General features: G+C 38.8%; 1 protein-coding gene across 16 annotated transcripts in view; it reads right to left on the bottom strand.

The window, feature by feature from the left end:
• The window catches only part of TASP1 (taspase 1), a 256,206-nt gene that overhangs the window by 106,808 nt on the left and 122,579 nt on the right, over positions 1-26,819 (bottom strand). For 6 of the 16 annotated variants that reach the window (XM_036322238.1, XM_036322231.1, XM_036322235.1 and 3 more), the window contains 2 exons: positions 22,928-22,993; positions 13,498-13,573 (listed from right to left, as the gene is read on the bottom strand). In XM_036322238.1, coding sequence (XP_036178131.1) covers positions 13,498-13,573; positions 22,928-22,993 — 142 coding nt within the window. Of the gene's footprint in view, positions 1-13,497; positions 13,574-22,914; positions 22,994-26,819 lie in introns of all 16 variants that reach the window. The other 10 variants (XR_004969959.1, XR_004969958.1, XR_004969960.1 and 7 more) reach the window with 2 other exon arrangements.

Raw genomic sequence — 26,819 nt, forward strand, 5'->3', positions numbered from 1 at the left:
GAGCTGGGATGACTGAGTCTATATCTTCTGAAGTTAGTTCCTAGGATTCTTATACAAACATGCTGTTTAGCTACAAGCTACATATTAGATTTAGCATTTACCATGTACAATGTCAAAAGAATGATGGGGTGGGTTACAGTTTCACTATTACATTAGTAAATTCCTAAACTTTATGAATTAAACCAGGAGTACTTAAGTGGGACATTCCATGACTAAAAGTCCCATGGAATTTTACTAGAATTATGTATACATTCATGCAGGTAACTGTGCCTGGCTCTAAGAAGAGAATCCATAGTTTTCAGATTCTCACTGGGCTAATGGTTACTCCAAAAATGTGTTGCTGCAGTAGTTATTATAGGCCCCCAGTGAATAAAGCTTCCCAGTACTCATGCCCTTACGTGATCTCCTCCTACAGTAAATCTAGATTAGACCTTGGATTCACTTTAACAAACATAATGCCAATCTTAGGCCTAAGCCCTAAGAAGGCTGACAGCTTTAGCTTTTGTACTTTCAAAGTCCTGAGCTACCTGGTGAGAAGTCAAACTACCTTGCTGGCAAGGCCACATTTTAATATCAGGAGAAGCCCTGATATTATGTGGAAAGAAAGCAAGGCCAAAGCATGCCAGCTGAGCCCAACATTCTGATTATCCCCAACAAGGCACCAGCCATGTGAAAAAGCCATCATGGACATCTAGTTAGGCCACTATCTGACTTTAGTCACATGAGAATCCCCAAGCATAAGAGGCAACAACAACAAAACTGTCCACTTGAGAAGCAGTTAACATACATAATCCTAAAAGATAAGAAAGTAGTTGTCCTTCTAAGCCATAAAGTTGGGGGTGATTTGTTAAACAGTTTAGATTGAGTAACTTCACCTAATTAAGCACTTAATATGTTGCAATATAATGGCTGAAAACAAAAATCAGAAGCTATCCATCAGAGGATATAACATCATTCCTCAGTCCTCTACATAATCCCTTTCTATCTATCCATGAGTGCATGTGTGTGCACATACATCCATAATGATGCTATTTATATACAGTAGGTCCTCGGGTTACGTTGGAGATCCGTTCTTACAGCACGACGTAACGATTTTTGCCGTAAGTAGGAACCCACCTACATAAGCACCTATGTCACTCACATGGAGCACATAAACAGCAGTAATGAAGTGAAACAGTAAAAAAAAATTAAAAGAAAGATAACAATTCCTGACCTTTACTTGTGGTAAATAAATAATGAAAAACATAAAGCACATATGTATATACGTCGAAATGACAGAACTTTTTTTTTTTTATAAATAGACTAGAGGCCCACTGCATGAAATTTGTGCACTGGGGGGGGGGGGGGTGGTCCCTCAGCCCAGCCTGCACCCTCTCCAATCTGGGATCCCTCTCACAATCTGAGACTGCTGGCTCCCAACCACTTGCCTGCCTGCCTGATTGCCCCTAACCACTTCTGCCTGCCAGCCTGATCGCCCCCTAACAATTCCCCCGCCAGACTGACCAATGCCTAACTGCTCCCCTGCTGACCCTATCACCCCAAACTGCCCTCCTCTGCTGGCCTAGTCGCCCCAGACTGCCCTCCCCTGATGACCCGGTCGCCGCCAACTGGCCTCCCCTGCCGGCCCGGTTGCCCCTAACTGCCCTCCCCTGCAGGCCTGGTCCCACCCAACCGCCTTCCCCTGCTGGCCCAGTCACCCCTAACTGCCCTCCCCTGTTGGCCCGGTTGCCACTAATTGCCCTCCCCTGCAGGCCTGGTCCCCCCCCCCCCAACTGCCCTCCCCTGCAGGCCAGTCGCCCCCAACTGCCCTCCCCTGCTGGCCTGATCGCCCACAACTGCCTCCCCCTGCCAGCCATCTTGTGGCTGTGGACACCACCATATTTGAGGGTGGGGCAGTCAATTAGCATATTCCCTCCTTATTGGCTGTGGGGGCGAACATCTTTGAGGGTGGGGCAGTCAATTAGCATATTCCTTCCTTATTGGCTGTGGGTGCTACCATCTTTGAGGGCGGGGAAGTCAATTAGCATATTCCCTCCTTATTGGCTATGGGTGCCACCATCTTTGTGACAGTATAAGGGTCAATTAGCATATTCCCTCTTTATTAGAGGAGATGGGAGATGATGACGTAACCACAAAACGACATACATGGAGTCCGCTGTAACCTGAGGACTATCTGTAACAGTTTCATTGAGCAAAAACTACTTTAGTCACTTTGATTTCATGTACTTTATTTACATATGCCATTTTGTTACACATAAATGAAACACATCAAGCATCTAACTTTGCCCTTATAGTAAAAGAGATGAGGCTGGAGACCCTTAAATGACCCTTCATTTTAAATATTACAGCATTTATTTACATAAATTGCCTTCTTTCCCTCTAGACTTAAAAACAAAAGTACACACACCTGTCAGAACAGCTATCATCAACACATCAACACATCAACAAATGACAAGTGCTGGTGAGGATGCAAAGAAAAAGGAACCCTCGTGCACTGCTGGTGGGAATGCAGACTGGTGCAGCCACTGTAGAGAATAGTATGGAGTTTCCTCAAAAAACTAAAAATGGAACTCCCATTTGACCCAGTGATCCTACTTCTAGGAATATATCCCAAGAAACTAGAAACACCAATCAGAAAGCATATATGCACCCCTATGTTCATAGTGGCACAATTCACCATAGCTAAGATTTGGAAACAGCCTAAGTGACTATAAGCAGATGAGTGGATTAAAAGACTGTGGTACATCTACACAATGGAATACTACGCTGCTGTAAAAAAGGAATTCGTACCATTTGCAAAAGCGTGGATGGAACTGGAGAGCATCATGCTAAGTGAAATAAGCCAGTCAAAGAAAGATAAATATCACATGATCTCACTCATTTGTGGAATATAATGAACAACATAAACTGATGAACAAAAACAGATCCAGAGACAGAGAAGCAACGATCAGACCGTCAAACCTCAGAGGGAAGGTAGGGGCGGGTGGGGGTAAGGGGAAGAGATCAACCAAAGAACTTGTATGCATGCATATAAGCCTAACCAATGGACACAGACACCAGGGGGGTGAGGGCATGAGTGGGGGATTGTGGGGCCATGGGGGGATAAGGACACATATGTAATACCTTAATCAATAAAGAAAAAAAAGTACATGAGGTTAAGGAAACTCATGTTTAAAAGGTATTTTATAATACTAATAAAATATTGTTTTATGTCATATTAACGCAATCACAATGCTTTCTGAATAGAAATACTTTCTCTTTATTAATTTCCATAATAATCTTGCAAATGATACTTGAGAGGAAAATAAATTCAAACAGAACCAGGAATCCTGCCCTAGAACCAAGAAGCAACGCAGAACATAAACAATACGAAAAAGGCCAGATCCCATTTCATCTATTCAATTTGAGTGAAATGAAGATATAAACAAACTTTGCGGTGGCGCTTTTTTGGTGTTTTTTTTTTTTTTGGGGGGGGGGGGGCGGTGGTTAATCTAGTGCATTTGATTTTTCAAAATAAAACATCCATTTTCCACAGCCAGCTCTGTTAGCCAAAAATAATGGCAAGGGGCACGGCTTTAGTAAGGACAAATTTAAAGGACAACTAAACATTTTTTAACTCTCTAAATCCCTAACCTATAACATTTTTAGTAGAACAATGGGTAATTACATTTCAATTTGGCCCATCTTTTTCACATTTCTCCACTATCCTTGAGTGAAGATTCTTTAAGTTCTTTAGGCATTCGGACACTGTTTGACCTTTCTAAACTGCAGATTTCTTTTTTCTTTTAAATATGTTTTTATTGATTTTATAGAGGAAGGGAGAAGGATAGAGAGATAGATAGAAACATCATTCGGCTGCCTCCTGCAGGCCCCTCACTGAGGATCAAGTTCACAACCTGGACATGTGCCCTGACTGGGAATCGAACCAGCAACCTCTTGGTTCATGGGTCAATGCTCAACCACTGAGCCACACTAGCTGGACTAAACCTTAGATTTCTTGTTTGAAAATGAGAATCACTCTGTAAAAAGTACCTAGCACAGTTTCTGACCCAGCAAATGCTCAACAAATGATAGCTGTGTCATACTTACGATCACAAAATGATGGCAAATGTCAAGTTTAGTAGGATACTGGTGATTACCTGCATATCTATTTCCTTCTCATAGCCAATAGAATCCAGAGTCTGTTCTGCTTTCTACTCTCCACACCCACAGTCATGTATCTGACCCACAGGCATGGCATATGCCCATGATTAATTCATGGTTAATTTCCCTTTTCAGTGATTAGCTCATGAATGGGCATGTGACCCAACATGAGCCAATCAATAAAATATGAAAAATCTACTGGGAGCTTCTGAAGAAAGTGTTCCTCACACCTAGAAAAGAGCTACAAAAAGATTTTTTTAAAAATCTCTGTAGATCAGCAGTTCTCAACCTGTGGGACGCGACCCCTTTGGGGGTCGAACGACCCTTTCACAGGGGTCGCCTAAGACCATCGGAAAACACATATATAATTACATATTGTCTTTGTGATTAATCATTATGCTTTAATTATATTCAATTTGTAACAATGAAAATACATCCTACATATCAGATATTTACATTACGATTCATAACAGGAGCAAAATTACAGTTATGAAGTAGCAACGAAAATAATTTTATGGTTGGGGGTCACCACAACATGAGGAACTGTATTAAAGGGTTATGGCATTAGGAAGGTTGAGAACCACTGCTCTAGATGTTTATGTGATGAGTGTGTGTTTTTTCGGGTTTCTTTTGTTGTTGTTTTTTTATCAGTGCAGAAGTCATTCTGCCACCAGCCTGAGGAAGAGGTCTCAAATGATGACAACAGAGCATATGAGAAACGTGGAGACCTAGATCCTTATGTCATCAGAGGAGCCCCTAAACCAGCCAATCCTGGAATCCACCAACCTCTGAACTTCCTCATATGAAATCATATCATTCCTTATTCTTGAAGTCAGTTTGAGTTGTGATTTCTGTTATCTGCAGCCCGAAGCATTCTAATTACTTCAGTAATAGAAATGTGTGAAAACTATAATGGATTTCATTAAAACTAAACTAAAATTAAACTGTGGTAGGCAGTTGGACAGACATAAGCAGAGCAAGGACGATGGGCCAGGTACAGAAGGTCACAAGTGTGGAAAGCCCCAGGTGCCTAGCAATGGGCAGAACTGGGAAAATGAGAACCTCACCCCAGGATAACCCTTCCTCCCCCCGCATTTGCTGGTCATGTGACTTGGACGCTCCCCTGACATGTTGCGAGTCATGCAGGCTAGACCCCTTTAGAGGGGAACAAACAAGAGCTTGAGAATAGCCCTTAAGCATTAGCCCCCAGGGAAATGAGGTTCTGACCCACATCAAATACATCTAGGCCTCCATTGTGTTTCAACTCCAGGACCACAAAAGCAGCAAAACCTGACAAGTGCTGCCATGGCTGACATCAGGATCATCTGCATTGACTAATGACCCCCTGCCTGGTGCCAACCAATCAGTAGAGACCACGACTCTGAAAGGACACACCTGGAAAGCTGATCAATGTTCTATTGAGATCCTCCCCTAGGGCCTCTCTTAAAATCCCCACCCTTAAAAGCCCTCCTTCTTGGGAGCACACTTACACCTTTCCCCTCCCTCTCCTCTTCCCCCCAAACGCAGGCATATTTTACCTTTCTCCTAAGCTCCAAGAGCGTTTCTTTTGTCTCTGTAACTTGTTTTTTGAGCCATTTCTTCTACCTTTATGACTTTCTATAGTTTGAGTCTTGGCTCTGAATTCTTTCTTATCCAGAACTCAAGTACCGAGATTACTGACTCCATGTGTCTAACATTTGGTGCTGTTCTCACTGACAACAAAACCACCCTTATCTCCCATAGAACAGAGCCTCCAGCACAAATATCTAAAGCTCTTAAACAAGCAGGAGCACTAGCTCTGGTTTACCAATGCAGAACAAGTAACCAGAATCTGTTTGATGATGCATCAAAATATGCAGAGTTACAATTCTGATGTGAAAAGCTACAAAAAAGAAGTACTACTAAGATGTAAAATGAAATCAAAGCAGATAAGACAAATCACACAAATGAAGATGTGTAAGACAAGTATTTGAAAAACATTTCCATTGAGAAAATTACCCTATATAATAAGAGAGAAATATGCTAATTATCCATTACACCATAACATCACGACCAATCTACAAGTGGTGGAGAGCTACAGGAGGGCACGGCAGCAAGTTACAAGCAGGCAGTGGGCGGGTGGTCAGCTGAGGCAAGTGACAGCAAGCTACTTGTGCATGGGCTACTAGTTTATATAATAAAAGCCTAAGCACCCTAACCAGTTTGGCTCGGTAGATAGAGCGTCAGCCTGCAGACTCAAGGGCATGTACCTTGGTTGCGGGCATATCCCCAGTACAGCATGTGCAGGAGGCAGCTGATGGATGTTTCTAACTCTCTATCCCTTTCCCTTCCTCTCTGTAAAAAAATCAATAAAATATATTTAATTAAAAAAAAGCCTAAGTGACCGTTAGGGCAGAATGACCAGAATGACTGGTCACTATGATGTGCACTGACCACCAGGGGGCAGACGCTCAACGCAGGAGTTTCCCCCTGATGGTCAGTGTGCTTGCACAGCGGGCGCACCACTCAGCCATAAGCCAGGCTCACGGATGGCGAGGGCAGCAGCAGTGGCAGGAGCCTCTCCCACCTCTGTGGTAGCGCTAAGAAGCAGCGAGCTGAGCAGTAAGAAGCAGTGAGCAGGCATGTGGTAAGGAACGAGGAGTCCCAGACTGCAAGAGGACACAGGCCAGGCGTCCAGTGCACAAATTTCGTGCACTGGGCCTCTAGTATTTCTATATTCCACTAAATTTACTTTAGCATGACAAAGTTTAACAGGAAAAGCAGAAGTATATCTAAATTTTAAAGATAAGAAAGAACTTGGATGAAACAAATGCTCAATAAATCTTAAATCCTTATTATCCTCTGACATGAATTTTATTAGCTATTTTAGCTATAGGGGCCACACAGTCTTTTATAGTTCTGAGAAGAAACCACCACATTTTCACAGTGGAATTCAATCAGGAGCTAATTATTTTATCAGCAATATTAGTAAACAATGACTAAAATGAATTATAACACATATAATTTACCAGGAAATTATGAAGAATCAGGAAAACATTCTCATTCAGAGCTAGACTATAGAGAAAGAGATGGAGGAAACAGAATTCCACAGCATTACAAAACATACAACACTTAGTCCCAACTAACAGGAGATACAATGGTACGAAGTGATAACATCAATGATAATTAGCATATCTGTATGTCTCCCTCCATAAAGAAAGCTGTCCTAGTCCTGGGACAGGTGGACATACCCATTCAACCTGCTCCCTCCATTATGATTCAAACGCAAGTCTGAGTCCCAAGCCCATGACCTACCCCAGAATGCACCTGCTCTCCCATCCAATGTGGGTATGTGTAGACCTAAAATACCACTGTGGAATTTTAATGAAGTCTCTAATTCTTTGATGGCTAATTCAGATTTTTTTTAATGGCTAACCATGCTTTCTTTTTATTCGCCTGTGCGTTAAAAATTTTTTTCATCAAAGACAAATACAAATAAATTTTCATGATATGAACAAAACATTCTAAAATAAAGGACACATTTGTAATATCTTATTCAATAAAGAAAAAAAACTAAAAAAAATGTAAGGTATCCTTTGGTCATGGCGTGTTACACTGTAGGCTAGATTGTGCTGTGATTCACTAATGAGAACCATGACATGTAGTCAGTAACAAGTTAATAAAAATGCAAACTGAAATTCTACATCTTATATTTACATGCCTCCACTTTTTCTCCACAATTCACCAATAAATCTTTTTGCCCAGATTAACCAGCCACCATGGACGGAGCTGGTTAAAATAAAATATTTGATTCAATATAATGTCTTTCTAACCCCTCTATCAGCACCTTTTGGAGTTAACAGTTTGTTTTACCCACTTCTGTTTGCAACAAGAACCTTGGCTAATGTGTATGATAGCTAAGTGTGTCCTGAAGAGTCTGGAAACATAAATATATTTTCTGCTAGCACAATAATCCAGTGGTCCCTATCCATGCTGGCCCATGTGGTCACTTATTAACATATCTGTTAATGCTCTCAGGGATATCTAGGGTCAAGGATATATGCCAGATCTCCTTAGCTTCAGATTCACCAAAACACAATGACAGAAGAGACTGGTAAATTGTATGGACTGAGTGTTATAGGCAAGGCACAGCTGAGGACAGACCACTTTGTCCATGGAAATGTCCTGCTACTTAAAGTGTGATCTATAAAACAGCAGCACTGGAACCTCCTGGGAGCTTTGAAAAATGCAGAACCCCAGCCTCCTCCCAGATTCACTGGCTCATGATCTACATTTTAACAGGTGATTCTGACATACTAAAGTGTGAGAGAAAAGTATATGTTTAAAAAAAATAGCCTGAGAAACTGTTTCTGAACATATTCCACTAAGATTATTATCCCAAATAACTCTCAAAAGTAGGAGGCCAAAACCAAAGTTTGGTTATAAAGAACATGCCCCTTATATAGCAAATGGCCAGGGAATTGTGATAGGAACTGAAGATCCACACTTCAGGCACTGAGAGCTAAAGCCCTGAATTTCCTGGGCACCGGTTTTTTTTCATAAAAGCTTGCCAACATCATATATACTGTGCACCTTCGGAAAGTGATGAGTTATACCATGTACAACTTTCGTAGCAACAAATTATCAATTTACAAATCTCCAAGTCAACATATTGTGTCTCACAGTCATTTAAGCTGGCAAGACTTTAAAGTACACACAAATCTGAAGTAATGCATTGGAAATATTTGATTTATGTTAAACAGTGCTCTGGAATTTAAACATTCATATGCTCAACTAAACCCTAGTCCTGGCCAATGGGCTCACTGATCAGCTTCCATACACTCTTTCAACATAGGCTGCCCAGCTAAATCTTACATTTAAATATTTTAAGACTTTTCTATGTGTTTTTTTTTAATCTTATTTCAAGTAAATTTCCTGGGCTGAAAAGAACCACCACAACAAAATAATGCCCGGAACAGCCCTGTGCTATAAAAGGCAATGCTTGTATTCAGTGAACTCTGCCTCTAACAAGAACCTTCTAAAGAAGGAACTAAGATGGCAAAGCCACGAAGGCCTTCAGTCCGGTAAGGAACACGAAGCAGCGTGTCAGAAAGAAATTGTTTTTCTGCTCCTTTTGATGGGTTCTGCTTTCAAGTCAGGAAATTAGAAACAGGTGTGCCACAGGGCACACACATCCTCGCTCCACACAGAAAAACACGCGTTTTCAATTTTCAAACATGAAAGGGACTCCTGTTGAATGAGAGAAGAAATGAAAATCCAGCTCTGTTTCTGTGAACCATATGAAGGGAGCTTAGAAAGTTTTTGACAAGTTGCTCAACTTAACTCCCTCTCCAACTGACAGCAGGTAGTGCTCGACAATAGAGAGGAAAGGCATTCTTTCAAGTGAAAACAATCAAAGGGAGAATTACATTAAGGATCATAGCATTGGCGTTTTAACCCATCACTTGATCTTATGCTTCTGTTTCTACCATCTCTTCACCTTGAGTTTTTAAGTTAGAAGTCTGTTCTTTCACCAAACAACAACAAAGCAATGCAAAATAAGTATCTGGCAAAACAAGAAAAAAGAAAGAAAAAAAAGAAAAAAGAATTCTGAGAAAGTATAAACATCAAAAGAACATCTTGGGGTTCATTTGATGCACTATAACCCAGGTCTGCAATCGCTTTCAGAGAAAGACCTACTTTTCCTCAGGACACCCTGAGCTCTTCTGGGGTGTTGGAGGCATTTCAGTGAGTCTGTGAGCTTGGTGACTGGGGCTAAATTTAAAGGCCACCAGTTTGGGTGGGACTTTGGGGATATGGTATGCAGCAGGAAGGGAGATGTACTGATGGCTGCAACAACTCAAGCCGTCAGGTGCACTGAGGTGCCTGCAGATGACCCCTAGGTACATGGATGCAGCAGAGAGAGCCTCATTCAAGGCTATACCTACATTAATAAAAAATAAAATCTCTAAGATACATGATAACCAAAGCTGTCACACTGAATTGATTTTCTAGGAACTGACCTAGCATAATTCAGAATTCTACTTTATTTTGGACCACCAATAATTTTAGTTATGTAAAAAGTAGGAAATAATGTATTAATATTATGTTATAGATATGAAATGACCTAATTAGAGTAAGCTACAATTTCCAAATAGAAATCCTGTCCCAGATAATCACTTCAGTTCTTGGAAAAGTGCTGACACTTTATATGCTCTGTTATCTGTAAATAAATAATATTTCATCCCCACCCTTACTAACTAAACAGTTCAAAGAGTGAAGTGCTTTTAAGAGGATGTTTACAAATGTCACAGTTTTATCTATGCTCTATATCTAGAAATGATAATTCACAAAAAGATTTCTCTTTATTCCCAACCCTACATGTTATATCCCAAATTATTTCAGCTGAAGTGGCTGCTCCTTACCCTGAGCCCTCTAAGAATCTTACTGAGTGTGACAAGATTATGAAAGTTTATTTCATAAGAACAGAAAGCTTCTGAGAAGCCACCGTTTCAGCCATGTTAGTGAGAAACAGCAATGCCTAATGAGGCAGATAAAGGAACCAGAGTGGGCTGAAGACTCGGGATTCCAATAGCACTAACAGCAATGCATTTTCCTCCTTGACCAGTTTTTGCCTCTCATTGTCTGAATCATTGCTCATCATTCCAGAGCATCCTCGGGGATGACTTATCTATCTTCATCTATCTTCCAAAGAATGAGCATAAAGAGTCCCCACTTATTACAAAAGAGAAGTTAAATATTTCATCGAGACCACCACATAACAACCCAAATTAAGTCCCAGGTATCCTCTGTTCTCATCAGAACACACCACTCTCAACCCTCCCCTTAACTTCCTCTCAGCCCTGACTCACCTGGACTTGAACTAGCTCACTCCACCTATTATAAACTGAATGTCTGCCCCCCCAACCCAACCCCAAAAACATTCCTATGTTAAAGCCCTAAACCCATGTGATAGTATTTTGGGGAAGGTAAGATGAGGTCATGAGAGTGGGGACCACATGATGGAATTAATGTTCTTATAAGAAGAGAAAGAGAGACCAGAGTGCTCTCCCTGTCTGCTAAGTAAGGACACAGCAAAAAAGGTGTGTGTGTGTGTGTGTGTGTGTGTGTGTGTGTGTGTGTGTGTGTGTGTGTTTTGCCAGATACTTATTTTGCAACACCCTTCATAGGTTCCTACCATAGAAGAGAGCCCTAACTAGACACCACATCTGTGAACACCATTAATTTTGGACTTCCCGGACTCTAGAGCTGAGAGTTCTGTTGTTTAAGCTACACAGTCTATACTATTTTGTTATAGTAGCCTGAGCTGAGTCAGACACCACCTGAATGTATTTATTTGTTCATATTTCATTCATATCAATTCATTCAACAAACATCAGGGTTGCTATCTTATGAGTATCATCCACATATCAGTGAAGAAAACTGATAAAAATTCCAACTCTCATGGAATTTCATAGAGTGGGGTAGAAAATAAAGAAAAATAACTACATAAAAGCAATAAATATTAGACAATAAGATATACTATGGGGGAAAATAAAACATGGAAGGGGTGAGGAAATGTTGTCTGAGAGAAGTTTTACATGTTTAAATAAAGCGGTCAGAGAAGATGTCAGTGAGCAAGTGAATTTTCTGAATAAAGAGCTGATAAGGGCAGGGGCTTGAAATACTACGGGCAGAGAGCGAAAGGGGAAGGAAGCAACTCAAGCAAAGATTCTACGGTGGGAGTAGGCCTGGCATGTGTGAAGTACATCAAAGCAGCCAATATAACTAAAATTGAATGAGTAAAGGAAGAAAAGCAAGTGCTGAAGTCCAAGGGGAAGGAGAGGAGCACTTCATAAAAGGCCTCATACGCCCTTCATGAGAACTTTGCCTTTTCCTTTGGGTAAGGTGGGAAGCAGTTGGACAGTGTAAAGTGGAAGTATAACACATGATTTGACTTAGGTTTGAACACCAATTCCTGTGTTGAGAATTGAATAAAGGGCAAAAGAGCAAAAAACAAGAGGCCAGCTAGAGCCTACTGCAATAATCCTGATTACAGATGATAGCACTTTAAATCTGTTGGTAGTACTGGAGTTGCTAAGAAGAAAACTATTGTTGTTTTTGTTGGGTTTGTTGTTGCTTTGGATGTGGGTGAGATATAAAAGAAAAGAGTGTCAAGATCAAGCATGACTCCAAGATTTTGGCCTGAGCCACTGGGAGGCTGGAGCTGCCATTTGCTGTGTGGAAAAGACTGCAAGAGAAGCAGGTGGGGAAAGGGCAGGCAAGATTAAGTGCTCATATTTGAACATGATAAATATGTGATGTCTGTTACACAAACAAATGCATACTTTGAACAAGCAGTTGAATAACTGAGATCAGGGGAGAGGCCCAGGTAGGAGAAAAAGATGTGGAAGTCAGAATATATATGGTCGTTGGCCATTAGACTGAATGATAATACCAAAGCATGTGGGTACACAAAAAGAGAAAAGTTCAAGAACTAGGCCAACATTGAGAGGTCAGGGAGACGAGCAACATTAAAAGAAAAGAAAGACTGAGAAGGAGCAGCCAGTGAGAAGGAAGAAGCCAGGGAATATGGTATCCTGGAAGTCTATCAAGGCTCGTATTTCTAGGGGGAGCAAGTCATTCAAGCAATTGCGTCAAATGCTGCTTTTGACTACGAAATGAGCACTGGATTTTAAAGGTGATTGTTCATCTTGACAAGAACAGACTGGTGGAGTAATGGAGGAAAAGGCCTGACTGAGGGAGATTTTAAGAATAAATTAGAGGAGAGAATTGAAAAAAAAAATGAACCTCAAGTGTAGACAACCACTTGAAGTTTCACTTTGAAGGATTGCTATAAAACAGGGAAGAAAGTTGGAAGGGAGGCTAAATCGCTTAGGTGACCTACACACTGAGTCTGAGTAGAACAGGGCTTTATTCAAGACAGTACTCAAGAGACAAAGCCATCAAAAATGCTTGTGACACAAAAGAGTACTAAAGAGAAGAAACAGTTACTTCCAAGAAGAAAGCAAAAACATGGATTCCTGCCTGCCTCCCCATTGCCTTCTGGGCCCCAGAAAGCAATGACCACATGGCACATATAAATGTCTCAGCAATGGTCTCACACTGGCTCTTCTGTCACGTGACTCTACTCCCACAGGGAAGGCTGCTTTGCGCCCTCCTGACAAAGGTCTCTGGGAAAAAGTTTTTGTGGCAAAGCCTTGTTAAATAATCTCCCGCAGAAGGGCAGAGGAAAACCTGTGGCTAACTGTTAGGTTGAAATACCAAGAAGGAATGACAAACATCCCAATCACTGCCTCAGAAATATTAAGGCAAAAAGCCTGGTCTCATCCTATGCACTTTTAATTCACCCACCTTTAAACATGCTCCTGGTAAGCCATGGCCACACCCTCACAGATCTCAGGTTTCTAGGACTACCCAGAGCCAAGACCTGGAAAATAAAAGACCTAGAAAATCAGACATCACTGGGCCTCAGACCAGAAGCAAAGTAGCAGTCCCTCCTTCATGACAGAACACTTTCAGGAAGGGGAACTGAAGCCTACTTCTCCTGATCTCCAGTCAGCTGCCATTTAACCCCTGGACTCATCATTTCTCTTTAAAAATAAAAGAGACTGTAAATACAAGTAATAAAAGACCAACGTTAAGGTCAACTGAAGCATAAATTCAACCTCCTTCTGTTTTCCTCCTTCTGACCTTCTAATTCTCAATCTATTCTACCTTTCCATAGCCAGTGAGAGAACACAGATGTATCTTACATTATGTATATGATGTGTTACTGAACAACTGTCTAAATATAGTTTTGGCAAATTAAATCAAATTTTAAAATGCTATTGAAATAAATTTCATTTTGGTAAATAATCTTTTTGAAAAGGCAAGCAACCTTCTGGAAGAGGGAGGAATCACATTTGCATTTCGTTTTTTATTTAAAATATATTTGACATATAACATTGTGTAAATTTAAGGTGTACAACATATTAATCTGATACATTTATATATTATAATATGACTGGCATTGTAGCAATAATTAGCATCACTATCACATTACATAATTATCCTTTCATAATTATCCTTTTTGGAATAATTAAATTCTAGTCACTTAGCAAGTTTAATAATTCTAATACAATATCATTGTCCATACATATGCACATCTTAATTTAATTTGTCTACTAAGCACTTACTAAATGCAAGGCCCTGTGCCAGGCATCCAGTAGACACAAATGTATCCACAGACCTCCCTTTTTTCAAGAGCTTATGCCACCACTTAAAGAAAACTTAAAACAAATTATTTTCACACCAAAAAGCTCAAAAAGTAAAGAGCAAGGAATCCAAACATAACACCAAAAAAAAAGTCATGATATCACAAGGAAAGAGAGTAAGAAAAGGACTACAAAACAACCAGATAACAATTAACAAAATGTCAATGAGGATATACCTATAAATAATTACTTTAAATGTAAATGGACTAAATGCTCCAATCAAAAGGCATATGGTGGCTGGATGAATAAAAAGGTGAAATCCATATATTGCCTACTAGAGACTCATTTCAGATTCACAGGACATTTCATAATGATAAAGGAATCAATCCAAGAAGAAGATATAAAGCTTGTAAACATCTAAACAACCAACTTAGGAGTACCTAAATATATAAAATAAACATTAACAGACACAAGGGAGAAACTGAAAGTAATACAATATTACAATAACATCCCACTTTCATCAATGAATAGGTCATCCAGACAGAAAACCAAAAAACAAACAGTGGCCTTAAATGACATATTAGGTCAGATGGTCTTAATAGAACAGTCCATAGAAGAACAGCAGAATACACATTCTGTTCAAGTGAACATAAAACATTCTCCAGGATGGTGCACATGTTAGGCCACAAAGCAAGTCTCAATAAATTTAAAAAGACTGAAATCACAACAAATATCTTTTCCAAACACAACAGTATGAAATTAGAAATCAAATACAAAAAGAAAACTGGAAAAACACAAACATGTGAAGGCTAAACAACATGCTACTAAACAATAATAGGTCAATGAATAAATCAAAGAGAATGTAAACAGTACCTTGAGACAATTGTAAATGGAACAACAATGTTCCAAAATCTACAGGAAAGAACAAAAGCAGGTCTAACAGGGAAGTTTATAGTGATACATGACTACTTCCAGAAACAAGAAAAATCTCAAAAATTCTAAGCTTATATCTAAAAAAACTAGAAAAAAAAGAACAAAGCTCCAAGTTAGTGGAAAAAAGGAACATTACAATCAGAGTGGAAATAAACAAAATAGAAATTTAAAAAATAGGAAAGATCAATGAAATTAGGCTTGTTCTTTGTAAAGATAAACAATATTGATAGAACTGTAGTCATACTCATCAAGAAGAAAAGAGAGGGCCCAAATAAATAAAATCAGACATGAAAGAGAAGTTATAACCAACACCACAGAAACACAAAAGATTTTGAGAATATTATAAACAATTATGCAAAACAAATTAGATAACATAGAAGAACTGGATAAATTCTCAAAAACATATAATCTTCCAAGACTAAATGGGGAACAAACTGAAATCTGAAAAGACTAATTAACAGTAACAAAATTGAATCAGTAATCAAAAACTCTCAACAAACAAAACTCCAGGACCAGGCTTCACAGGTAAATTCTACCAAAAATTTAAAAAAGAATTAATAACTACCCTCTCAAACTATTCCAAAAATTTAAAAAGTAAGAAATGTTTCCAAATTCATTCTAAAAGGCCAGCATTACTTCAATACCAAAACCAGACAGATACTACAAAAAATGAAAATTATAGGTAAATATCACCGATGAACATAGATGCAATATCCTCAACAAATATTAGCAAACAGAATTCAACAATATATTAAGAGGATCATAAACCTGATCAAGTGGAATATATTCCAGGGATGCAAGGATGATTGAATACCCACAAATCAATCAACATGATACACCACATTAACAAAACAAAGGACAAAAATCATATGATAATCTCAATAGAAAATGCATTTGACCATAGTCAACATCTATTTATGATAAAACCTCTTAACAAAGTGGGTATAGAGGAAATATACCTGAACACAATAAAGGCTACATATGACAAGCCCACTCATCATACTCAGTGGTAAAAAGCTGAAAGTTTTTCCTCTAAGATCAGAAACAAGACATGAATGCCCACTCTCACCGCTTTTGTTCAACATGGTATTGCTCTAGCCACAGCAATCAGACAAGAAAAAAAAAATAAAAGGTATCCAAATTGGAAAGGAAAAGTAAAACTGTTACTATTTGCAGATGGCATCCTATATAATACAAGGCTAATATGCAAATCGACTGAACAGCAGAACGACTGGTCACTATGACATGCACTGACCACCAGACACTCAATGCAGGAACTGCCCACTGATGGTCAGTGCACTCCCACAGGGGGAGTGCCACTCAGCCAGAAGCCGGGCTCATGGTTGGCAAGCACAGTGGCGGTGGTGGGAGCCTTTTCCACCTCCGCGGCAGTTGGACATCCCTCGAAGGGTCCCAGACTACAAGAGGGTGCAGGCCAGGCTGAGGGACCCCTCTCCAGTGCACGAATGTCATGCACCAGGCTTCTAGTAATATTATAAATAAAAAACCCTAAAGATTCCACACAAAAATTAGAACAAATGAATTCTATAAGGATACAAAATTAATATACAAAAATCTGTTGTGTTCCTATCACAATAATAAACTATCAGAAAAATAAATTAAGAAAATCGTCCCATTTACAACTGCATCAAAAAGAATAAAATACCTAAAATAAATTTAATCAAGGAGGTGAAAAACCTGTACTCTGAAAACAATATGAAATTAATAAAAGAAATTGAAGATAACACAGATAAATGAAAGGATATGCTGTGCTCATGGATTGGGGAAAAAATGCTAGCATTAAGATGTCCATACTACCCAAAGCAATTTACAGATTCAATGCAATCCCTATCAAAATGCTAATGCATTTTTCAAAGAACTATAACAAATAATCCTAAAAATTTGTATGGAACCACAAAAGACCCAAATAGCCAAAGCAATCTTGAGAAAGAAAAGCAAAGTTAGTGGTATCCCACCCCCTGATTTCAAACTACCCTACAAAGTAGTAATTAAAACAGTATGGTACTGGCACAAAAAACAGACATTTGGGCCAAAACCAGTTTGGCTCAGTGGATAGAGCGTCGGCCTGCGGACTGAAGGGTCCCGGGTTCGATTCCGGTCAAGGGCATGTACCTGGGTTGCGGGTGCATCCCCAGTGGGGGATGCGCGGGTGGCAGCTGATCGATGTTTCTCCCTCATCGATGTTTCTAACTCTCTATCTCTATCTCTTCCTCTCTGTAAAAAAATCAATAAAAATATATTTTTAAAAAAAATAGTCTTTAAAAAACAGACATTTGGATCAATGGAACTGAATAGAGAGCCCAGAAATAAACCCATGCTTATCTGGTCATCTGATCAACAACAAAGAAGGCAAGAACATACAATAGAGAAGGGCCAGTGTCTTCACTATATGATGCTGGAAAAACTGGACAGATACATGCAAAAAATAAAACTAGACCACTTTCTTATACTATATACAAAAATAAACTCAAAAATAGATTAAAGATTTCAATGTAACACCTGAAACCATCTATATACATAAAAGCCTAATATGCAAAGTGTCCCCTCAGGAGTTTGACTGACCGGGAGTTCAATTGTTCGCTACGATGTGTGCTGACCACCAGGCGGCAGTGCGGAATGAAGGAAGACCCCAGCCCGCGGCCGGCAGCCGGAGAAAGGGAGGCCCTGGCTGGCAGCCGGGGAAGGGAGGCCCCCACCAGCAGCCGGCAGCTAGGGACCCTACCCATGCACGAATTTCATGCACTGGGCCTCTAGTAAAACTCATAAAAGAAACATAGGCAGTAAGCTTTCTGACATTTCTCTTAACAGTATATTTTTGTATATGTCTCCTCAGGCAAGGACAACAAAAGCAAAAATAAACAAATGGACTACAACAAACTAAAAAGGTTTTGCACAACAAAAGAAAACATCAACAAAATGAAAACACAATCTAGTGAATGGGAGATAACACAGTCAAATGCCACTTAATGAAAAGGGTACATTCTGAAAACTGCAATGTTAGGTGATTTCATCATTGTGCAAACCTCATAAAGTGTACTTACACAAACCTAGATGAAATAGCCTACTACATAACTAGGCTATATGATATATCACTATTGTATATGTGGTCCATCATTGACTGAAAGGTTGTTATGTAGCGCACAACTGTATTTGCAAATTATATATCCAATAAGGGGTTAATATCCAAGATATAAGAAGAACTTATAAAACTCAACATCAAAAAAATAACCTAACTAAAAAATGAGGACCTAAAGCAGTGGTTCTCAACCTTCCTAATGCCGCGACCCTTTAATACAGTTCCTCATGTTGTGGCAACCCCCAATTTCATTGTTACAAATTGAACATAATTAAAGCATAGTGATTAATCACAAAAAAATATGTAATTATATATGTGTTTTTTGATGGTCTTAGGTGACCCCTGTGAAAGGGTCGTTCGACCCCCAAAGGGGTTGCAACCCACAGATTGAGAACCGTTGACCTAAAGAGATATTTCTCCAAAGAATACATACAGATGACCAACGGACACATGAAGAGATATTCAACATCACTAATCATCAGGAAAATGCAAATTGAAACCACATAAGATATCACCTCATACCTGTCTAAATGGCAATTATGAAAAAGAAATCACACAACAAATAACAAGTAGTAGTGGGGATGTAAAAAAGAAAGAGAGAGAGAGAGAGAGAGAGAACCTTCCCTCATGCACTGTTGGTGCCATTGTGAATTGGCACAGCCAGTATAGAAAATAATAGGGAAATTCATTAAAAAATTGCAAACAGAATTATCATGTAACCCAGTAATTCCACTTTGGGGCAATTACACAAAGAAAATAAAAACACTAATAGGAAAAGAGATATGCACCCCTGTGTTCATTGCAGCATTATTTACAATAGCCAAGCTATGGAAACAAAGTAGGTGTCCATTGATAGATGAATGGATAAGGAAGATATGGTACATACACACAATGGAATATTACTCAGCCATAAAAAGAATAAAATCTTGTCATTTGCGACAACATGGGTGGACCTAGAGGGTATTATGCTATGTGAAATAAGTCAAATAGAAAAACACAGTTATGTATGATTTCACTTATATGTGAAATCTAAAAAACAAATCAAGGAACAGACAAAACAAAACAGAAATAGACTCACAAACACAGAGAACAAACTGATGGTTGCCAGAGGGAAGAAGGTTAGGGGGATGGGTGAAAATGTGAAGGAGATTAAGAGGTACAAAGTTCCAGTTATAAAGTAAATAAGAAATGGAGATATACTGTACAGCATAAGGAATGTAGTCAGGAACATTGTAACAACTTTGTACGATGACAGATGATTACTAGACTTATCGTGGTGATCACTTAGTAGGGTATATAAATGTCAAATCACTATGTTGTACACCTGAAACTAATATAAAATTGTATGCCAACTATACTTAGATTTTTTAAATGGTTAAAATGGTAAAAACTTACCACAATAAAAATAAGGAATTAACTAGTATTTTTTTAAATAGTGGTGCATATTATAAAAGATGGTGACTTATATTCAACAAAATACAGTTAAATATTGAGCCACTACTCAGGACCAAGAAGTGTGCTAGGTAACTTTCATATGTCAACTCATTAAATCCTCATAAATATTAAGGTAGATATTACTCCTGTTTTACAAATAACCCCTTGCCCTGGTCACAGCCAATGAGTAAAAGTGTCTGAACAAGGACCCAAGTATCTACTCTGCTCCTCCCTAGCTAGGCAAATTTCTGTGAGGCCAGAACATTAGTCAGAGTTTGCAAGGTCAGCGCCTGTCTCCCTAACCACTTCCCCACCCCCTACTCATTGCTCCCCACCCAGTGATGAGAGCAAGATGCTGGAGTTTATCCCTCAGGCTAATGACCATGTCCTGTCTGACTTTGGGAGAGCCCTTCTCTGACCATAACTAACTGTCTTCCCTCTGCCTTTCAAGTATCACCTTCCAAAACTATAAACCTAAAATGTAGGCCAGGTCTTTGGATTTTCTGCAACAGCCTAAGGCACAAGTCTTTTTTATTTTGGCCAAACAATTGCAAAATTCTGTGCTCCACCTTTCTTATGACCTGAACACCCAACTCTTCCATGTGTTTCCATTGTCAACCTCATAGAAACAGCCCCAGGAAAAATAAGGGTAAAGAAATCACACAAAGTCCCACAGATGGAAGGAACAGCAGACCTGCTCTAATATCTTCAGGTTCTATGGGATGATGATGGTTAGTCTTAACTTGGGATGGATGTAACACGATCAGCTGGGCATCCAAGTTAAAAAGCTACAATGGATGTCATGAACTGGAAACCTAAACTAATCTTTAGTCATATGAAACTATCTTCAATTAATCCGAGTTGTGCAAAGAAGAAAATAGCCATGAGAAAGAGGAAAATACCTTAATTTTACAATTTTAGCTTTATCCACCTACTTAACAGAATCAAATCCAGTAAATGTGTTGTTATCCTAACTTCCATATCATCAATTTAAAAAAGGAAGGAAGGGAGTGCAATATCCCAAGGAAATTGAATTTATTTTCTAACATGACACACACAAGCTCTCAGAATTTCAGCTTAAATGTAGAATCTAGGTTTCCTAACGTCTAGACATGAGAGTAACATTTAAAGAACAAACCGACTTACTAAACAACACATTGACCAACAATAAAATTGACAGATAATACAAACTGACACTTCTTTAAGAAAATAAAGAGGAAATAATGAATTATCTATTTTAGACTTTAGTTTATTCAAATACTACAATTTTCCATAGACATAGGGCCATACTTAATTATGAGCACAAGCTAACTCTTAAATATTATGTGTATAGGTTTCCATGTGCTACCATATTAAATTAAAAATTAACTCATTATATTATACTCACCTCTTCAAAATTAAAAGACTGAAAACAACTTTTTGCCAATTATATTACTGTGGTTTAGACTCAACATTAATTTGCATTTGGACTTCACCTGATAGACCAGTGGCTGACAGTCTAATTTTTCCACTGATACAAGGAATAAATCTAGCCCTAGCTGGTTTGGCTCAGTGAACAGAGTGCCGGCTTTCAGACTGAACCAGGGTCCCAGGTTCAATTCCAGGCAGGGGCACATGCCAGGTTGCAGGCTCGATCCCCAGTAGGGGGCGTGCAAGAGGCAGCCAATCAATGATTCTCTCTCATCATTGATGTTTCTATCTCTTTATCCATCTCCCTTCTCTCTGAATTCAAGAAAAATATATTAAAAAAAAAAAAAAGGAATGAATCTAGGTCAGGAGACTGCTTGCTACAATAGGCAAGCAGGATAATGTAGACCTGAAATGACAGGGTCAGATAAGCAGGAAAAAAAAAAAAGTATATGAGAATGGTACCCAGATTTCAAGTCTGAGCAAAGAACAAAACAGTGATGGCAATAAAAGAGATGGGGAATACAGGAGAAAGATGGCCAAAGAGTGGGAATACGAAACAAGATGTTTTGTTGAGTCTGCTGAATTTGATATGTATACATGACATCCACAGGGACATGTCCAACAGGAAGTAGGTAATGACTCGCATGGGCCTCAAGGAAAAAGTCCTGAGTAGAAGCCAATACCCTTAGAGATAACTGCTAAAATGAAACACAGCAATAACACCAAACCACCAAGAGAATGCACACAGTGAGATGAAGGAAAGACAGCAGGGGCCCAAATCTGCAGTTGTCAGCAATGGGAAGAATCTGTGAAGAAGGCAAAGATAGAGCAGGTCAGAGAAGCAGAACAAACCAAAAAAATTCCAGAATCTATGATACAGACAGAAAACAGCCACCTACATCAGAGATCACAGAAAGAGTCAAGAGTTATCAAGAGAAGAAGGCCACTGGATTGAAGAGGGAATGGAAGGAGAGGCAGGCATATCAATCTTCCTTACTAATAAAACCTGAGGTCATGGGAGGAAAGGCCTAGGGCTGTAGCTTGATAGGTAAAAGCAAACCAATATGATTTTGTCAATATAAACCAATATTATTTCGTCAACCATGCATATCACCACATTAAAAGAAAAGGCTTCGGTACATCTGGCACAAGCACATAAAAACTTGGATCAAGACACCAACCATTCTGCTATTAAAATTAACCCCCCCCCCACCCCAAACACACACATACACACACACTCATTTCTAAATGATAATGACTTTTCAAATACAGGTACAAAAAGAAGATGTACATTTTATTAAAAGTGCAGAGGATTGCATGTCATAAATTATACATTTTGAAATACACCTATGTCAATATTTTACTTAAGAGAATATCTTAGTTTTGAAATGCCTTGCTACTCTTATATATGTGATCTAAATTTGGCACTAACATGAATCATTCGAGAGAAAAAAACACATAAAGATATTATTAAGTTATAGTTAACTCCAGAATTGTGTTGAAATGTTAGGAAATCATTTACACTGTGATATTTATATTGTGAAATGGTCCTTAAAAGCTTTCAAATATCAAAGATGTTTTATGTATCAGTGCTCTTGTCTGTGCAGTGTCTTAGCACATGCTTACATAGAAATAGTTTTTAATCATTAAATGACCTACAAGGTTGAAGTTATGAAAAATGGCCATGAAAGCAGCAAATACCTGAGGTACTCACAGCTGTGGAGTAGGGATTATGAGCTCCAGTGTTTTCAGCCCAGCAGCCACATCCATAAAGAGCAGCCTGGGGAAAAAGAAAATAGATAAATACAATATTACAGAAATATTATAAGTAATTACTGGCTTTCAACAGAAGACAAAATCATACCCATCTAATAAATTTAGTAATGATGTATAACAACCGGGCAATAATAACAGAGGTTATATAAAACCTATCCAAATAACATTCTAACACTATTAAAACTATATTTTCAGCCATTGCAGTAATCTAAAAATTTTCAGAAAATAGCAAAAGAAAGTTTCTTAGTTTTATCAACAGTAATTTTTCTTCGCCTGAAAAATCTTCCCCCATTGTAATTTGTCAGCTAGTTGCTCTTCTGGCCCCTTGAAATCATTATGGTTGCCTTACAACAGTGGTTCTCAGACTAGGTGTGTATCAAATTTTGGGGGGAGCATGGTGACAGCAGCCTTGGTTCCCAGATACTCTCGGTCAGTGGTCTGGGGACGAGGCCAGGAATTGGCTACATTCACCAAGGCCCTGGAAGGCTGGGATGCCAGTGGTTCTTCTGCCATGCTCTAGGAAACTCCGCTGAGGAGGACCTTTTCCATGCCTCCCTTGGGTGGCACAATAGGAACTGCAAACAATTATGTACCAAAGGGCCCAGGATATGTTCACCACCGTGCTAGATTCTGTCAGGTGTAAACAAAAGAGAAAAAGGGGCCTGTTTAAGGTAATAACTTTGTGAAGTGTTGGAGCATAGTTATATGTCTCAAACCATTAGGAACAAAGTAAGTAACAATGATTTTATAAAAGAATGGGTCAATCATTCCTATTTTGTTTCCAATTAATGCTACCCAAAATGTCTAGATACATCTCTTCAATATCCACAACCACTGCTCTACCTTTAGAAAGGAAATCACATCTGATAATTTTCCACTCCTTAGTTAGAAACAGATTTATAAAAAACCTTAAATAGCTATCTAGAGAAATACAACAATGTGCAATAGCACATGTTCGGTGAGAATGAAAAACTGAAAACAACCTAAATGTCAATCAGTAAGGAAATGGCTAAACTGGCATAGCAATATGTGGAATTCAATGCAAAGTTTCAAAAAAAATTAAATTAGTTCCTAAAAAAGAAGAAAGAGGTAAGCCGCGACAATACATTCAGCATCCAGATTGATTGATGGAGGAAAAAGATATTCCCATAAAATAGTACTTTTTTTTTCTAGGAGCTCACTTCTGAGGAATGGAGGAAGAAGACTGGCAATGGTGACCAAACTTTAGCTTTCTATAAGATTCTATTCTTTCTCACAAGGACTTCAGAGCTCATTTGCTTTAATATTCTACCAAGAGCAGGAATCTCCATGAAATATCCCAGACACTTCTGAATCTGAGAAGCTCACTATCTCATAAGGGAACATATCCTCCTTTTGGACACTTCCCATTGACGAAAAGTTCTTCCTTCAATTGCATAGGAATATCTGCTCTATCATAACTTCCACCCACTAGTACTAGTTCTATTCTTTGGAAATGCATTAACCTCCTCCTAAAGCTGTTTTTTGATTTTAAAAACAGCTATCCTAGGGCCCTGATTATTCTTTTCTCACTCAAAGAATACTAGATTTGTGAACTGTTCCTCAACACTTTAAAATGTACACACACACTCCACTCTCCTAGTCACCCTCTTTGAGAAATAATACAAAACCAAGGAAACTTGGAGATGAAGTTGTGACCCACAGTTGCCATCCCCAGTTGTCATGAATATAGCCCTCTTAAAAGTAAAACTGATTGAGACCCTCAAACCTCAGAGGGAAGGCAGGGGAGGGGAGGGGGAAGAGGGAGAGATCAACCAAAGGACTTGTATGCCTGCATATAAACATAACCAATGGACACAGACACTAAGGGGGTGAGGGCACGAACAGGGGTGGGGGAGGGAGGCAATGGGGGCATAAGGACACATATGTAAATACCTTAATCAATAAAGAAAAAAAATCTGAAAGTTAAAAAGAAAATTCATACTAAATCAGAAAAGCATCCTCTATAGGAATTGCATTAAAGCAATCTTTAATGTAGAAACATAAAAGATGATTTGGATAAAAAACTGAATGTGCTGATGGTGGCACACATCTTGTCAACATACTAAAAACCATTGAGTTATACACTTTAAATGGGTGAATTGTATGGTATGTGAGTTATATCTCAATAAAGCTGTTTTAATAATAAGAAGAAAAAAAGAGTTAAACTGAGAACCGAACACAACACTTCCAATAGAGCAGACAGTAGGAAGACATTACTAACGTTCAAAACACCATGCTTCCTAAATACCTAAGACGGCTGGTCAGAGTGGCAACTGAAAGCCTACAGAAGGGATTCGGCACATGGATTTCGTAAGAAAACTGGCAGACTTGTGAGATCAGCCATTCAACTGGCACTGCCTGGGACAGATGCTGGGTCAGCCAAAGCCTCAGAGAACACATGACCTCAGGAGAAGGGCCCATTCTTCCTTCATTGAAAATCCTGGACATGAGTCCACTGTCCTTCCATTCCCCCTACACACACACACACACACACACACACACACACACACACACTAAATAAGGCACAAGGATACCTCGTAGAAACCCAGAACATTTATTCTTACTCTTTTTTCTTCTAAGCAAATTCCCTTTGGGTTACTTTCAATTTTATGACCTAAAGTTGTCTTATTTTGTAACCTTCTGAAATTCGTTGGGCTGAGATACAAACAGGTAAGTTAAAGAATCAGAGATTGTCTCTCTTATCCACTTCTTTGGATAAAACATAGCAACCTTAAGCAGACTTAAACAATTTTAAAAGTTTCCTTCTTTTAGTAGTAAAATTTTATTAAAGCTATTATCATGCAGTAAAAGATCATATAAATTGTATTACTATTATTATTATTTAATCTTCTCTAAGTTTTAGTTTCCTCTTTTATAAAATGAGGATAATAAAAACACCCTCCTCCTAGTGCTGTAGTATCATGTGAATTAACATGCCTGTCACACATAGCATAAACAATGGCTATAGCTGTTATCATGAGGGACTATGATAAGTAATTTAATGCATTATGTCATTTAATTTTCTAGAACTTTGTAAGGTAGCTATTTGTCCCCATTTATAGTTGTGGAAAGTAGAGCTTAAGAATATTGTCCACAGTAAGGAGACTGGTAAATGGAAAGGTGGAATTAGATTAAAGGTTCATACTCTGACCCACTCCACTTAACTCAACTGTCTATTTGTATTTGAGTAGGAGGGAGGTATAAGGGAGGCGAAGAATATAATAAATTCTGTGCTCATGTCCCAGTTCTAAATCTAATTATTACAGTAAACTGAAGAAGCAAATAAGTTCTCATTCAAATTGCCATTTTACTGTATGAACTGTTATTTTATATCTAAAGAAGGGTAATATGCTAAAATTTTTAAATCATTTGTACATTTAAATGTATTTAAAAGTATCTAATTTTAGCACATTTAAATAATAATTTGCTTATGTATTTTGTCATACTCTGTCCTGATTATCAAGAAGAACAGTTCTTTACCTCTCATCTGATGCTTACATATTTCCAGGCGAGGCAAATTGCATCTCCTTTTCCAAGCAATATAATCCAATTTAGCAACTGTATTTTGCTATAAGTACCTTGACTCCTCTCCTCCACACCCTTTCCTGAGTTTTCATCTCTCACAAACTGTGCATTCATAAACTCGCCAAGTGCAGCAAATAAACATTAAGTTTTACAGAAGTATTTCTTTATCCAGGAGAGTCCTGTTTGCAGTGGCAGAATGGCTTTAAGACTATTGGATGTAATATCCTACTAACACAGTCCAGAACTATCCTTGGTTCAGTTGTTGCTATTTTGCTAACCAAAAC

The sequence above is a fragment of the Myotis myotis genome, unplaced genomic scaffold (genome assembly GCF_014108235.1).
Source record: "Myotis myotis isolate mMyoMyo1 unplaced genomic scaffold, mMyoMyo1.p scaffold_m19_p_9, whole genome shotgun sequence".
NCBI classification, from domain to species: domain Eukaryota; kingdom Metazoa; phylum Chordata; class Mammalia; order Chiroptera; family Vespertilionidae; genus Myotis; species Myotis myotis.